This window comes from Elephas maximus, chromosome 3 (assembly GCF_024166365.1).
Source record: "Elephas maximus indicus isolate mEleMax1 chromosome 3, mEleMax1 primary haplotype, whole genome shotgun sequence".
Lineage (NCBI taxonomy): Eukaryota > Metazoa > Chordata > Mammalia > Proboscidea > Elephantidae > Elephas > Elephas maximus.
In genome coordinates this window covers 84,369,855-84,387,041 of record NC_064821.1, presented here as the reverse complement: position 1 = coordinate 84,387,041, position 17,187 = coordinate 84,369,855, and the positions used below count along the sequence as shown (strand labels likewise).

Genomic DNA, 17,187 nt, shown 5'->3' with positions numbered 1-17,187 from the left:
TCATACCATTGCTGATAAGAATGTAAAATACTACTTTGGAAAACAGTTTGGCAGTTTCTTAAAAAATTACACATACTCTATGAGTCAGCAATTCTGCTCCCATGTATTTATCCAAGAAAAATGAATCCACACAAAAACTTGTATGTGAATATTAACAGCAGCTTTATTCATAAACAGTCAAAATCTAAAAACAACCTGAATGTCTATCAACCAGTGACGGGATAAACAATTTATGTTATGCTGATATAGAGAAATATTACTCAGCAACATAAAAAAAGGAACTACTGATACAGGCAACAACAGGGATAACGCGCAAAACCATTATACTAAATAAAAGAAGCCAAAAACAAAAGAGTACATACTAGATGATTCTATTTATTTGAAGTTCTAGAATAGGTTTTTAATAAAAAATGGAGTGGGGGGACTGATAACAAAGGGGGAGGAAACTTTTTGGCCGTAATGAATATGTTTTATTTCTTGATTGTGGTGGTTGTGTCTACACAGATGTATAAATTTGTCAAAATTCACTGAACTCTACTCTTCAAATGGGTGTATTTAATTATATCTCAATTGTATTAAATTATATCATTAAAGTTAATTTTAACTTAAAGGTTAATTTTAAATACAAATAACTTCTAAGCACATGAAAAATACCCAATCTTAGTATAATAAGATAAATGAAAATTAAAACTACACTGAGATACCCATTTCACCTCTTATATAGCAAAAATACAAGTTTGACAACACATTCTGCTGGCTTTTTTTGAAAACTGACATTCTCATACATTGCTGGTGAGATACGGAAATGGGAGAATTCCCACTGAGGGGTATCTGGCACTATCTACCAAAATCAGAGATGCATCTACCCTCTGACCCACAATCTCATTTCTGTGACCCTATCCTACAGAAACACCTGCACATGTATGCAAAAGGCTGGGAAAAAACCAAGTGTCCATCAGCAGGGGACTGGTTAAATAAGTTATAGTACACCTACACAGCAGAATACTAGATTGCTCTAAGTAAGGATGAGAAAGGTCTCTGTATGATATGGAAGATCTCCAGGAGCATTTTAGTTTAAAAAAAAAAAAGATGCTAAGAGAGGAGGAGGCTTGAATAAACATTCAAATCGCTTGTATCTGAATAAAGAAATACTGAAAGGATAAATAAGAAACGAACAAAAGTGGTTACCAACAGGGGATGAGTGAGGAGGAAAGCGCCAATGGGGCAGGGGTGGGAAATGACCTTTCTTTGTGTACATACATCTTTATAATTATTTTGACTTTTGTAACATGTAAATGCATCATCTATTCAAGAAAACATTTAAAAATCTCTAAGTTTGTTTGACTTTGTAAGGTAGATATCACTGGGTTCCCTCATGACTCTGTGCTATCATTACTTACCTGGAAATACTTGGAATAATAATAAATCACAATACCCGTAACTGGTGATGAGGTAATTTTGTGCTCTCAACACAACTCACATATATTGAATAAAACAATATTTTATTTGATACAGCTCTATTTGTAATTAGATAATTTGGTCCAGAGGGATGGGAAAAGCCATTAGAAGTCTGAAAAATCTAGGCCCAAAGGTCTGCTTAACTATATTTTCCTAGAATTAGTATTTTCATCAGGTATTTCTACCATACAAGAAGGTATCCATTTTTCATGCAAATTGTGTGAGCCAGAAAAATGATCTAAACTTACAGCTGGGTTGAGGACTAATAGCAAAATTTATTTTTTCTATACTACCTGAAAAGTATTCAATTACCATCGACTTAACTTCATATTAGAGCACTGCTGGGTCCTTTGGGAATAATTTTGTACAAATTACTGAAGAGGCTCTCTCAATTTTTTGTTAGTTTTTTACACAAAGGTACTGTTTACCTGCAAGTGAGCTTTGGGATACAGGAATGATACTAGTTTCTTATACAGGGAGCCAAGTTTCTCTGGTACCTAAGAGGTCTGGGCTGTAGGGCCCAAAGAGCTATAGTGAAAACAAGCTCTGGTGCATGAGATCCCTCGGCAACAAGGCGATGTCGTTCATCATAGGTATGTAAGAGAAAGGGCTGCCCCAGAGCTGTCTAGCTTTTTGATCTGAAAGTCTTAAACAGCCTGATCTAAAACACACTGGCTTGCTTCCAACTGTCTTGCATCTGATCTCTTTGCCCACCACTTCAGATGCTAATCCACTGAAGAGACTAGACACTGTACATCCTGGAGCCTAAACACTGTTAGTTCTCTATGATATTTTATTACATTCAGTGTGGTTCTCCCTCCTCTCCCCATTGCTTGGTTCTATAAATCAACTCTTTGATGATTAAAAACACTCAAATCGGTTGAATCTTTGTAAGATTCTTTTTTTCTTTAAAGAAGCAATTTATTATATTCTTTATATTAATTGTCCTCCCTGGGGAAGAGGTGAACAGAAACAGATGCTCTGTATTCCAGCTTCTTCCTTTACTCTAATTGGCTCAGCAGAAGAAAAAGACAGCTCAGTAAGAAGAGAGAAGGAAATGATTATTACCAATTGCTATGGTGTGCTCCGTAAAAATGTAACTCCTTTAAAAGTCAGAAATCAGAAAGTATAGAACTTTAGAATACCTGTACTTTCTGCTCAGCACCCACAATTTTTCCAGGGGCATGGTTTTCAGCTTGCTCATTCTCTTGAGATTCATGAATCTCTCCTTTAAGTCTTTCAACCTTAAAAACAAAAGTAAGCACCTCATAGACTTTTCAGTTTTGTCTGCTATATTTTGGAGAAGGAGTTTTGCTTTGTTTTTAAATTATATAAGTAATACATGAATCTCTTCACCTTATAAAAATTCAAACACGTAAGTATATACAACAAAAAGCGCTATTTTCCTTTACATACCCTTACCGCACAATCTTTCTATAGAAGTAATACTATTTGGGATGTACCTGTCCTAATTTTTTTTTTTTTTTTGGTGTATTAGCCGTGTAAAATCATATATATGTATATATATGGAAACCCTGGTGGTGTAGTTGTTAAGTGCTATAGGTGCTAACCAAAAGGTCAGCAGTTTGAATCCACCAGGCATTCTTTGGAAACCCTATGGGGCAGTTCTCCTCTGTTCTATAGGGTCACTGTGAATCAGGATCAACTCAATGGCAATGGGTTTGGTTTTACATATACATGTATATGTAAAACAAAACCCATATATATATATATATAAAACATGTAAATTTGCAAAGACTAAGACAATTCAGTCTTCATTTGTTTATTCATTTTTAAAACAAGATTTCTTGAGCACCTTGTATATACCGGACATTACATTAGACACTAGAGATATGATTATGAAATCAGTATAAACTAAAATTACAGAAACATATCATTTATCCAGAACTTGGAAGTACATATTAAAAATCTATAAACTGCTAAGAAGAAGTTGTTAAAAAATGTAGCACAACTAAGGATTTAGTATTAATGATCTCAAATTTATTCAAGGTAATAATCATTTCTATTTGGTAAATGTGTTAATATAAACTGCTTATCTAGATCCTTATTAAAAAGAGAGTTCCTAAATTGACACATTAGCAATAATATTGGCATAAAAAAATGGTATTCAAAATGTATAAAATAAAAATACCTATAGAACGCATCTAAGTCAAAGCATGGCATGTAAAACCATTCTGCCTGGGATGCTGTAGCCAGTAGTGTCAGTCCTCACTAATGACCAACTTCTGTGATGTGCATCGATGTTACTGTAGCTGCGGAAAGTTATTTACTGTACACACATTTTAAAAAATTCTAACAGCTAAATTAAACAACTTACCTCTTCTCCAAGCATTTTTTTTTCTGAATCAAGTGATCGAACCCGATTTCTTAAAGCTAGAATTTCCTCATTCAGTCTCTGATTAAGTTCCTTTGCTTTCTGTAGGTCAACTGAATCTAAATCAAGAAGAGAGTAGTTTACTCAACTGAATCGAAGTTTTAATTTGGAGGCACTAACTCTAAAAACTAAGGGAATGCTATTTCCTGCCCTTCTAGTCAGTCCTACATGTCCCTCACATGCCACTAGATTTTCAAGCCCAGGCCTAGAATATTCTACCAATCTGTCACAACAGAACAGCTGTTTTTTATTCATCATACCAGACTAATGAATTGGACTTTTTCAGTGTAGGGTTTCTATCAGTAGAGGCTCTTCCAGGACCTAAAATTTTAAAATAGTTTAGCCTATCTTCTCGCTATGAGTCAAAAATCGACTCCAGTGCCCCTAACAACAACAAAAACAACCTTTTCATATTTAAATGGCTGAGAAAACTATCTTCTTAGCTTCCTTTTAGGTACTCTCATTCACCTTATATACTCCTAGACACTTCCCTTCCACTCATCAACAATAAGGCCCATAGATGACAGAAGTAGTGTAGCGAGCTGAGAGTAGTGAATGGACAGATAATCTGAGTTAAAGTTAATTCTGCATAAACACGTTTCTGCCTGTACCATTGACCATTAAATAGTGGCCTGCTCTCAGTACCTCATGTTCAGGTCTGCTATTTCCAGAGCTAATCAATATCTCAATAATACACATTTGCTGCCTGTAACTTCCTTGAATCTGTAGCTGTTTCTTAGTATCTTTTTCTAGTATCCCAAAAAAAAAAAAATTTTTTTTTTATATCTATAGGCATATATTCACTTACTATAGGCATTTTTTCACTTATGCTTGTTATTTTTCTTTTGTTATGTTAATGTATCCTTTTACTTTCTTCATTGTTTGTTTTGTTTTTAACTTGTATTAAATTTTCCCCCTCACTTTTTCTTTTTGTTTTTCCTCCCTTGTTCTACTCTCCATTTCTTTCTCTTTTGTATTAAAGTAAAAATTTTTTAATAATACTGAAAAACACACACACGCATGCAAAAATCACCCAAAATTTCACCACTTAAATATTTATATATATATATTCCCTCCTATCTATCCATTCCTATTTTTATACTGACAGATATATACATACATATCGTTTTTAAAAATTTAAGTAATGTTATACAATATTGTCTTCAACTTTTCTCCACTTGTGAATATATTGTGGATGTCTTTACAAGTCAATCCTTATAAAGCCATTTTCCACTTTCTACTTGGAATTATTTCTAATTGAGATATAATTTATATAAAATATGTGTTCATTTCAATGAACTTTGACAATTTTATGTACACTTGTGAACTTCCCTTCAAAAAAGAACATTTTCATTATTCCAGAAAGTTTCTTCAGGTCCTTTTCAGTCAATTCTTCACTCTCACCTGCCTGTCACCCCGTAACCACTTTCTGACTTCTATCACCATAGATTAATTTTGTCTGTTCTTGGCTTTTACATAAATGCAATCTTATTATATCTATAAAACAAGCAAACAAACAATCTTGCTGCCATCGAGTCAGTTCCGACTCATAGCGACCCTATAGGACAAAGCAGAACTGCCCCACAAAGTTTCCAAACAGAACCTGGTGGATTCGAACTATCGACCTTTTGGTTGGCAGCCATAGCTCTTAACCATTATGCCATCTATATGTATAGGCATATATAGTATATAAAATACATACACCACCACACACCACCCCACTGCCGTCAAGTTGAGTCCGACTCATAGCGACCCTATGCTTCTGTTATTTTTCTTTTGTTGTGTTTGGAGTCCTGGTGGCACAGCGGTTAAAAGCATGCAGCTGCTAACACAAAGGTTGGTGGTTTGAACCCACCACCTGCTCCAATGGAAGAAAGATGTGGCAGTCTGCTTCTATAAAGATTTACAGCCTTGGAAACCCTATGGGGGCAGTTCTACTCTGTCCTATAGGGTTGCTATGAGTCAGAATCAACTTGATGGCAGTGGGTTTTTTGTTTTGGTATATATATATATATATATATATATATATATATACACACACACACATACATACATATACATGTATAAAAAAAATTATACACATACATATCTTCGAATACGGCTCACCATTTTCTTTTAGTTTTATCAAATTTTCTTTCAATTTCTCTTTTTCTAATTGCGCCATCTGAAGCACAGAATCTAAAAGGAAAAAGAAACAAAACATTTGCCTAAGTGTCCTTAAAAAGTTAGAAATAGAACTACCATACAATCCAGAAATCCCACTCCTAGGAATATATCCTAGAGAAATAAGAGCCTTTACATGAACAGATATATGCACACCCATGTTTATTGCAGCACTGCTTACAATAGCAAAAACCTGGAAGCAACCAAGGTGTCCATCAACAGATGAATGGATAAATAAATTATGGTATATTCACACATCGATAAAGAACAATGATGAATCTGTGAAACATTTCATAACATGGAGCAACCTGGAAGGCATTATGCTGAGTGAAATTAGTCAGAGGCAAAAGGACAAATATTGTATAAGACCACTATTATAAGATCTTGAGAAATAGTTTAAACTGAGAAGAACACATTGTTTTGTGGTTACGAGAGTGGGGAGGGAGGGAGGGTGGGAGAAGGTTATTTACTCATTAGATAGTAGATAAGAACTACTTTAGGTGAAGGGAAGGACAATACTCAATACAGGGAAGATCAGCTCAACTGGACTGGACCAAACGCAAAGAAGTTTCCAGGATAAACTGAATGCTTCGAAGGTCAGCGGAGCAAGGGCAGGGGTTTGGGGACTATGGCTTCAGGGGACATCTAAGTCAATTGGCAAAACAAATTCTATTAAGAAAACATTCTGCAACCCACTTTGAAATGTGGCGTCTGGGGTCTTAAATGCTAACAAACGGCCATCTAAGATGCATCAATTGGTCTCAACCCACCTGGATCAAAGGAGAATGAAGAACACCAAGGTCACAAGATAATTATGAGCCCAAGAGACAGAAAGGGCCACATGAACTAGAGACTTACATCATCCTGAGACCAGAAGAACTAGTTGGTGCCCGGCCACAACCGATGACTGCCCTGACAGGGAGCATAACAGAGAACCCCTGAGGGAGCAGGAGAACAGTGGGATGCAGACCCCAAATTCTCATAAAAAGACCAGACTTAATGGTCTGACTGAAACTAGAAGAATCCCAGCAGTCATGGTCCCCAAACCTTCTGTTGGCCCAGGACAGGTACCATTCCCGAAGACAACTCATCAGACATGGAATGGACTGGACAATGGGTTGGAGAGAGATGCTGATGAGGAGTGAGCTACTTGTATCAGGTGGACACTTGAGACTGTATTGGCATCTCCTGTCTGGAGGGGAGATGGGAGAGTAGAGAGGGTAAGAAACTGGCAAAACGGTCATGAAAGGAGAGACTGGAAGGAGGGAGCGGGCTGACTCATCAGGGGAAGAGTAAATGGGAGTATGTAGTAAGGTGTATATAAGTTTATATGTGAGAGACTGACTTGATTTGTAAACTTTCACTTAAAACACAATAAAAATTATTTTAAAAAATTTGCCTAAGAATCAAATTGTAAGTTTAGTAATGAAATTTCAAATGTCTCTCTCTTTGGAACACTCTCTTTCAGCTGGCTAATTGCTACTTATCCTCAAAGTTTCCACATAAATGTCAGTTTTTCAAGACTACCCTCTTAGTGTTCCCACTGCAGCCTATGTTTATCCTTATCGCTGATAATCTGATCTTTAATTGGCTTTTCCTGTTTACCCCCACCAGATTTCATGCTGAAAGTTTGGGCCCCTGAAAACGATGGCAAAAATAGCTCAAAGCTTTTAAGCATGGCACTCAGTTTTTTGAAGTAAGTCCCAGTATAATCTACCAGATTCACCTACAACTATATTCCTGACTATAGCAATGCTATTACTGCCACTGCTACCATCAGCAGCAGCTACTTACTAGTATCAGATATATTAATCATTACAACAAATCTGCAAAGTAGATATTAATATTCTCATTTTATAGATGAGATGAGACCCACAAAAGTTATGCAACTTGCTCAATGTTACACAGCTAGTAAATGATATAGTGAAATCTGAATCCAAGTCAGTTTGACTACACTATGCCAGAGAAGTAAGAATAGGTTCTGTTTTACTAAAAGTGGTTTTCCAATATGTTTCTCTCTGAAAGAAGAAGATGGAATAGGGTGATAACAAATGGAAAGAATGTTCTAGAAATAGGAAGTAGCATGAGCAAAGGAGAAGGGACAGGCGAGGACACAGGAGAGGAGGCAGGACAGAGACCATAGATCAATCTAGGAACTACACATAATCTAATACTGCTGGGATCTACAATGCAAAGGACTAGGGGAAGTGTAGGATATGAGGCTGGATAGAGAGGCAAAAGCCAAACCACAAAGCCCTTATTTGGTATGCAAAGGAGTTAAGAATTTATTAAATAAGCCAGGGGATTCCAAACTGTGTTCTATGGAAACTTAACATTCTGAGGAAGTACTTCGAGGGTTCTGAAAACATTTATTTTCACTTGCAAAACAAAAAAACTATTTGAAAAATAACACACAGCCAAATATATTACATGCCAAATTTAAACATATCAGAGACTACCAAATTCATTAACTTATACTACTAAGCTAGTTTCGCCTGCTTTGTTCGTGCAGATATTTGAAAACTGTAGGTTTCCATCAGTCATCTTAAACTAGTAATATTTCTTAGAACTATATTGGTTTGATAGTTTTACTCTACTGGTTTGACAGTTTTACTTTCTAAGTTTTTCTTTAGTAGTTACTCTAGATAGTCATTAAAACTTTTTTATTGTGAAAAATTCCCAACATATACAGAAGTAGATAGAACTGAGTAATGTTCTATATGCTATGGATGGATAATATCTTTCAGCCAGCTTTTAACAACCATCAGCGTATGGCCAATCTTGTTTCATCTACACCCATGCATATTGCATGAGTGTTCTATTGCTGAGTAATAAATTACCACAAACCTAGTGGCACAAACAGCACACCCATTTTTTAGTTCTACAGCTCACAGTTGGCCTCTAAGGACAGCAGTCTCAGACTGCCATGCTAACTCTTGTCTGCATAGTATGACTACACATTTTGTTTACCCATTCATCACCCGATGAACATTTGGGCTGTTCCTGCTTTTTGGCTACTGTTAATAATGCTGCTACGAACGTTCACATACAAGTCTTTGTGTGGACATTTATTTTCCTTTCACCTAGGAGTGGAATTGCTGGGTTACATGGTGCTTCTATGTTTAACATTTTGAGAAACTGTCAAACTGTTTTCCAATGTGGCTGCACCATTTTGCATTCTCACCAGCAATGGATAATGGTTCTAATTTCTCCACATCCTCAACAATACTTATCATTGTCTGTCTTTTTGATTATAACTGTTCTAATGGTTGTGAAATGGTATCTCATTGTGGTTTTGATTTGTGCATCTTTTCATGAGTCTATTAGCAATTTATATATCTTCTCTGGAGAAATGTCTGCTCAAATCCTTCAAAATTCATTTTTTAAAAAATTTAGTTGCCTGTTTATTATTCAGTTGTAAGAGTTCTTAATATATTCTAGATATAATTCCCTTATCAGATATATGATTTACAAGTATCTCCCAGTCTGTGAGTTGTCTTTTCGCTTTCCTGATGATGTATTTTGAAATGTAGTTGTTGTTAGGTGCCATTGAGTTGATTTTGACTCATAGAGACCCCATGTGACAGAGCAGAACCACCCCATAGGATTGTCTAGGCTATAATCTTTATGGGAGCAGAAAGTCAGGTCTTTCTTTTTTAGAACTACTGGGTGGGCTCGAACCATCAACCTTTAGGTTAGTAGTCGAGCACTTAACTGCTGTGCCACCAGAGCTATATTTTTGAAGTGTAAAAGTTTTAAATTTTGATTAAGTCCAATTTATTATTTTCTCGTTGCTGGTGCATTTGGTGTCATATGTAAGACATCACTGCCTAATCCAAGATCACAAAGATTTATTTTTGTTTTCTTCTCAGTGTTTTATAGCTTTAGCTCTTACATTTAGCTCTGTGATCCATTTTGAGCTAATTTTTGTGTATGTGTGAGGTAGAGGCCTATATTATTTTGAAGTAAATCCCACACATCATGTCATTCATCTACCAATATTTCCTTCTATATCCTTAAAATGTAAAAACATAAAAAAATAAATTTAACATTACATGTAACTAAAGAAATGTAACAATAACTCCTTAATACAAACACCCAACAAACTTTCTAATTGCATCACAAATGTTAAAAATTTGCTTGAATCAAGGTCCCGTAAGGCCCGTGTATTATAATTGGTTAATAAATCCCTTAAAACTCTTAAAATTCATCTCTTTTTCTTATAATTTCTTTACTGGAGAATACTCTTAATATTTGACATGAATTCCTTTTTTATTCTTGAAAAATATTTTTATTATTGACCAAAATTTTCCATTTTCATCCCAATTTTTAGATGCAGTATAGAGAAAGCTAGAGAATAAAATAAAGCCCTTCATTTAAAAAAGAGTCAGTTTGTGGAAAGAGGTAAACTAATACTTGAAAAATACTGTGATATAACACACATACCTAGAAATAAATTCTGGCTGTAAGTTGCTGACTCAGGAAGTTACACCTTGTGTACACATTGATACTACATATGACATTCAAGAAAGAACTTGCTAATTCAGCTTCCTAACAGCCCCCAGTATGCTGACTGTAGAGATAGCTAAAAATTTAGGACCTCCCAGTGGTTTTGATTTACATTTCTCTAATGTCTAACAAAGTTGTTCATCTTTTCATGACTCTATTAGCAATTTATATATCTTCTCTGGAGAAATGTCTACTCAAATCCTTCAAAATTCCTTTTTTTTTCATTTAGTTGTCTGTTTATTATTGAGTTGTAAGAGTTCTTAATATATTCTAGATATAATTCCCTTATCAGATATATAACTGTAGGCATAGTGGCACAGTGGTTAAGAGCTACAGCTGCTAACCAAAAGGTCAGCAGCTGGAATTCACCAGGCACTCCTTGGAAACCCTATGGGACAGTTCTACTCTGTCCTACAGAGTTGCTATGAGTCGGAATCGACTCGATGGCAACAGGTTTTTTAACAGTTCAAGCAGCTGCTGATGGGACAGGGTGCTATGTGAATGTGTTGTGTTATGTCCTCAGTGTAACTAAGGGTGATGGGTGTCCTGCTTTTCCTTTTCCCTTCTGTGTTGCAAGCAGCAAAAACTGCATCTTGTCATATGTGGCCAAATTTCTTTTTTCCTAAGTTAGATTTACTGAGGTATAGTTTACATACAGTAAAATTCACCTTTTTAAATATATAGATAAATGTTGACACATATAAAATTGTGTAACCACCAACTCAATCAGGATATAGAACATTTCCATCACTCCAAAGTTCGTTTGTATCTGCTGTGTAACATGGATTCTTAACAAAACATAAATCCTCCTAAAGTTTTTAACCCCAAATCAACTTGGCAAAATCCTTGTTATTTTAAACATTCAATAATTTTTAGTTATGATTCTAAAGCAACACATATACTGCACCTGAAAAAGAATTAGTCTAATCTTTTTTATCATCATAAGTCATAAATACAGAATGGAGATAATTAAGCATTTTTAAACCTTATACTAAAATAAATTCTAGGTAAAATAAAGATTTAAAGATAAACAATAAACCATAAAGTTACTAAAAAAAAAAAAAAAAGGAGTGAAATTTTCAATAATCTTGTAAGGAAATAGAAACGTCTTTACTAAGCATAACATGAAAACCTAGAAGCCATAAAGAATAACTCTGTTAAACCTGGCAGGATGGGTATTAGCGTATCTGTACAGCAAAGCAAACAGTCAAAAAACCGTAATGTTCATAGCCAACAAAAGGTTCATACATGGAATATATAAGGAACTCCTACAAATGAACAAAACATAAAAATTCAGCCCAACAGAAAAATGTACAAGAAACTTAAGCAGGAACTTCATTAAATAGTATATCCAAATCAACAATAGCAACAACGTATGAAAGGGTTTTCAGCCTCATTAGCCATCAGAGAATACAAATCAGAGCCATAATTTTAATAAATACACTACACACTTATCAGGAAAGGTAAAATTAGTAAGACTGACAATACCAAGTACTAACAAAGAATGTGGAGCAACCAAAATCTTACATACTGCTGATGGGAGCTTAAATTAACACAGTTACTTTGGGAAACAGTTTGGCAATTACCTACTAAGTAGAATATATCCATAACCCTTTGATCCAGTAATTCTACTCTTTGGCATAGCCCCACCAGAAATGTGTAGATAAGTACACCAAAAGACATACAACAATTTTCATAGCGGCAGTATTCATTATAGACCGAAACTGGAAACAAATGTCTATCACCAGTGGAACGGACCAATTATAGTTTGTTTACTCAGTGGAATACAATACCAACGGCAAAATAACAAACTACTGCTACCTGTAATAACATGAATAAATCTTACAAACAGAAGATTGAGCAAGACAAACAAACTAAAGAATGCATACTGTGTGTAGTGAAAAGTCGGCAGTGGTGTTAAAAGTTAGGATAATGATTACTTTTGGTCCGGAGAAGGGGTGTAGAGTAGGGAGAAGGAACAATGGGGGCTTCTGGGATGCTGAGAATTTGTCCTGGGAGGTTCCACTTATGAGCTGTATACTTTTTGATAGGCATGTTATGCTTATACTTCAATAAAAATTTTTGGACGTGGCAAAAAACGAATTTTTTTAAATCAGATTTTTATGTATTTATCTTAAAATACATATTTTTTCCTCAGCATACTCAGGTTCCATACTCAGAAAAGGTCATTCCACCATGAGGATGCACTTCAAACATGGTCAGAAATGTTTATATGTAAACACAGCTTACCTAATTTACTCTGCTCTTTCTCCTTCACTTGTAGTTCATCAGTGAGCCTTCGGATCTCTTCACGGGCCATCCCTGTCTTTGCCACCTGTTCCACATCTCTCTCTAGGCTGTTTTGTGCTGTTTTATCTGTTTCTAGATCTTTATTACAGGACTAAAAGAAAATTACTGTTAGTAAACAAACAAAAAGTAAATGTACTCTCATGACATTGTACTATTTCCTATAAATGTTTGAAAGTCAGTAAAGAAAGATACCAAAATAGAGTATTTCATTTGTGTGCATTTCTTTTATTAGGTTGAACCATATACACTTGAAATATTTGATTGCTTTTGTCCTACAAACATGTAATTTCATATGGTTCAATCTAATACATCTAACATTATAATTATACGATTGTGTAAAAAGGACTTAAACATAAAAATAATCGTCTGTCAAAAGAGAGAATATTCCTCATTTATATAGTAAATCATACAGTTTATACGATGATTTCAATAAACAATTTCACTTAATTTCAAGGTAGGCACACACTCAACAAGGCTCAAATTATGTTTGAATCTTCTCTTTTGTAACTATTTTCAAGGGCATTTTAAAAGCTAAGAAATTCAATCTTAATTATATTTTACTTTTGATTTCCAAAAGAACATCAATTTTATATCAATATAGACATATACAAATTTTCTAAAAGATAAGACAACAATCAAAATACCATCTACATAACAAAACAACTTTTAGCATATTGGCATTTTTTCTTGCATTATATGTTATCCATACTTTTTTACACAGTAATATCCCAGTCTATGCACAAGTTTCTGTCTGTTTTTTTCATTTAACACTACATCAGGAACATTTTCCCATGCTGCTAAACAGATTTTATAATGATAATTTTTAAAGTTTATATAATATTCCAGAGTGGTCATAACATAATTTACATTAACATTTGGGTAGTTTCCAATTTTTGGTATAGAAAATAATAATGTGATATACAGTATTTTCCAACTGCTGATCCTTCTTCTTTGTTTCCAACTTTCGTATTCAAATCAACAGTAATTATCAGTGCATCCTGATTGCATGTTCAATCAATTTCAGACTGCAGCAGCTGATAAAAATCTTCTATTTCTTCATCTTTGGCCCTAGTGGTTGGTGCGTAAATTTGAATAATAGTCGTATTAACTGGTCTTCCTTGTAGGCGTATGGATATTATCCTATCACTGACAGTGTTGTACTTCAGGGTAGATCTTGAAATGTTCTTTTTGATGATGAATGCAACACCATTCCTCTTCAAGCTGTCATTCTCAGCATAGTAGACTACATGATTCTCCCATTCAAAATGGCCAATACCAGTCTAATGCCTTGGATATCGATGTTTATGCGTTCCATTTCATTTTTTACGATTTCCAATTTTCCTAGATTCATACTTTGTACATTCCAGGTTCCGGTTATTAATGGATGTTTGCAGCTGTTTCTTCTCATTTAGAGTCGTGCCACATCAGCAAATGAAGGCCCCGAAGGCTTTATTCCAACCACGTCATTAAGGTCAACTCTACTTTGAGGATGCAGCTCTTCCCCAGTCATCTTTTGAGTGCCTTCCAGCCTGGGGGGCTCATCTTCCAGCACTATATCAGACAATGTTCCGCTGCTATTTATAAGGTTTTCACTGGCTCATGCTTTTCAGAAGTAGACTGCCAGGTCTTTCTTCCTAGTCTGTCTTAGTCTAGAAGCTCAGCTGAAACCTGTCCTCCGTGTGTGACCCCACTGGTATCTGAATACCAGTGGCATAGCTTCCAGCATCACAGCAACACGCAAGCCCCCACAGTATGACAAACTGACAGAGACATGGGGGTATCGATATCCTAGGCATTAGTGAGCTGAAATGCACTAGCACTAGCCATTTTGAGTCGTACAATCATGTAGTCTACTGTGCTGGGAATGACAACTTGAAGAGAAGTGCTGTTGAATTCAACGTCAAAAAGAACGTTTCAAGATTTACCCTGAAGTACAACGCTGTCAGTGAAAGGATAATATCCATACACCTACAAGGAAGACCAGCTAATACAATTATTATTCAAATTTTATGCACCAACCACTAGGGACAAAGATGAAGAAACAGAAGATTTTTATCAGCTGTTGCAGTCTGAAATTGATCGAACACACAAACAAGATGCACTGATAATTACTGGTGATTGGAATGTGAAAGTTGGAAACAAAGAAGAAGGATCAGTAGTTGGAAAACATAGGCTTGGTGACAGAAACAATGCCGGAGATCGAATGATAGAATTTTGTAAGACCAACGACTTCTTCATTGCAAAAATCTTGTTTCACCAACATAAATGGCGACTATACACAAGGACCTCGCCAAATGGAACACACAGAAATCAAATTGAATACGTCTGTGCAAAGAGACGATGGAAAAGCTCAATATCATCAGTCAGAATAAAGCCAGGGGCCAACTGTGGAACAGACCATCAATTGCTCATATGCAAGTTCAAGCTGAAACTGAAGAAAATCAGAGCAAGTCCATGAGAGCCAAAATATGACCTTGAGTATATTCCACCTGAATTTAGAGACCATCTCAAGAATAGATTTGATGCACTGAAAACTAGTGACCGAAGACCAGACAAGTTATGGAATGACATCAAGAACATCATACATGAAGAAAGAAAGAGGTCATTGAAAGACAGGAAGGAAAGAAAAGACGGAGATGGATGTCACAGGAGACTCTGAAACTTGCTCTCAAACGTTGAGCAGCTAAAGCAAAAGGAAGAATTGATGAAGTAAAAGAACTGAAGATTTCAAAGGGCATCTCGAGAAGATAAAGTATTATAACGACATGTGCAAAGAGCTGGAGATGGAACACCAAAAGGGAAGAACACGCTCGGCGTTTCTCAAGCTGAAAGAACTGACGAAAAAATTCAAGCCTCGAGTTGCAACAGTGAAGGATTCTATGGGGAAAATATTAAATGACGCAGGAAGCATCAAAAAAAGATGGAAGGAATACACAGAGTCATTATACCAAAAAGAATTAGTCGATGTGCAATCATTTCAAGAGGTGGCATATGATCAAGAACTGATGGTACTGAAGGAAGAAGTCCAAGCTGCTCTGAAGGCACTGGTGAAAAACAAGGCTCCAGGAACTGATGGAATATCAATTGATATGTTTCAACAAACAAATGCAGCACTGGAGGTGCTCACTTGTCTATGCCAAGAAATATGGAAGACAGCTTCCTGGCCAACTGACTGGAAAAGATCCATATTTATGCCTATTCCCAAGAAAGGTGATCCAACTGAATGTGGAAATTATAGAATAATATCATTAATATCACACGCAAGCAAAATTTTGCTGAATATCATTCAAAAATGGCTGCTGCAGTATATCGACAGGGAACTGCCAGAAATTGACGCTGGTTTCAGAAGAGCACGCGGAACCAGGGATATCATTGCTGATGTCAGGTGGATCCTGGCTAAAAGCAGAGAATAACAGAAGGATGTTTATTGTGTTTTATTGACTATGCAAAGGCATTCGACTGTGTGGATCATAACAAATTATGGGTAACAGTGCGAAGAATGGGAATTCCAGAATACTTAATTGTGCTCATGAGGAACCTTTATATAGATCAAGAGGCAGTTGTTTGGACAGAACAAGGGGATACTGATTGGTTTAAAGTCAGGAAAGGTGTGTGTCAGGGTTGTAATCTTTCACCATACCTATTCAATCTGTATGCTCAGCAAATAATCCGAGAAGCTGGACTATATGAAGAAGAATGGGGCATCAGGATTGGAGGAAGACTCATTAACAACCTGCCTTATGCACATGACACAGCCTTGCTTGCTGAAAGTGAAGAAGACTTGAGGCATTTACTAATGATGATCAAAGACCACAGCCTTCAGTATGGATTGCACCTCAACATAAAGAACACAAAAATCTTCACAACTGGACCAATGAGCAACATCATGATAAACAGAGAAAAGATTGAAGTTGTCAAGGATTTCATTTTACTTGGATCCACAATCAACAGCCTTGGAAGCAGCAGTCACGAAATCAAAAGACACATTGAATTGGGTAAATCTGCTGCAAAGGACATCTTTAAAGTGTTGAAGAGCAAAGATGTCACCCTGAAGACTAAGGTGTGCCTGACCCAAGCCATGATATTTTCAATCGGATCACATGCATGTGAAAGCTGGACAATGAATAAGGAAGACCGAAGAAGAACTGACACCTTTGAATTGTGGTGTTGGCGAAGAATATGGAATATACCATGGACTGCCAAAAAACGAACAAATCTGTCTTAGAAGAAGTACAACCAGAATGCTCCTTAGAAGCAAGGATGGCGAGACTGCATCTTACATACTTTGGACATGTTGCCAGGAGGGATAAGTCCCTGGAGAAGGACATCATGTTTGGCAGAGTACAGTGGAA

At 35.9% G+C, this 17,187-nt stretch overlaps 1 protein-coding gene across 13 annotated transcripts in view; it reads right to left on the bottom strand.

The window, feature by feature from the left end:
* Window positions 1-17,187, bottom strand: part of LOC126072973 (phosphopantothenate--cysteine ligase) — a 151,784-nt gene that overhangs the window by 94,389 nt on the left and 40,208 nt on the right. For 11 of the 13 annotated variants that reach the window (XM_049878968.1, XM_049878969.1, XM_049878974.1 and 8 more), the window contains exons 4-7: window positions 12,776-12,926; window positions 5,939-6,031; window positions 3,797-3,912; window positions 2,604-2,702 (exon numbers count right to left, since the gene is read on the bottom strand). In XM_049878968.1, coding sequence (XP_049734925.1) covers window positions 2,604-2,702; window positions 3,797-3,912; window positions 5,939-6,031; window positions 12,776-12,926 — 459 coding nt within the window. Of the gene's footprint in view, window positions 1-2,603; window positions 2,703-3,796; window positions 3,913-5,938; window positions 6,032-12,775; window positions 12,927-17,187 lie in introns of those variants that run through there. The other 2 variants (XR_007516630.1, XR_007516629.1) reach the window with 1 other exon arrangement.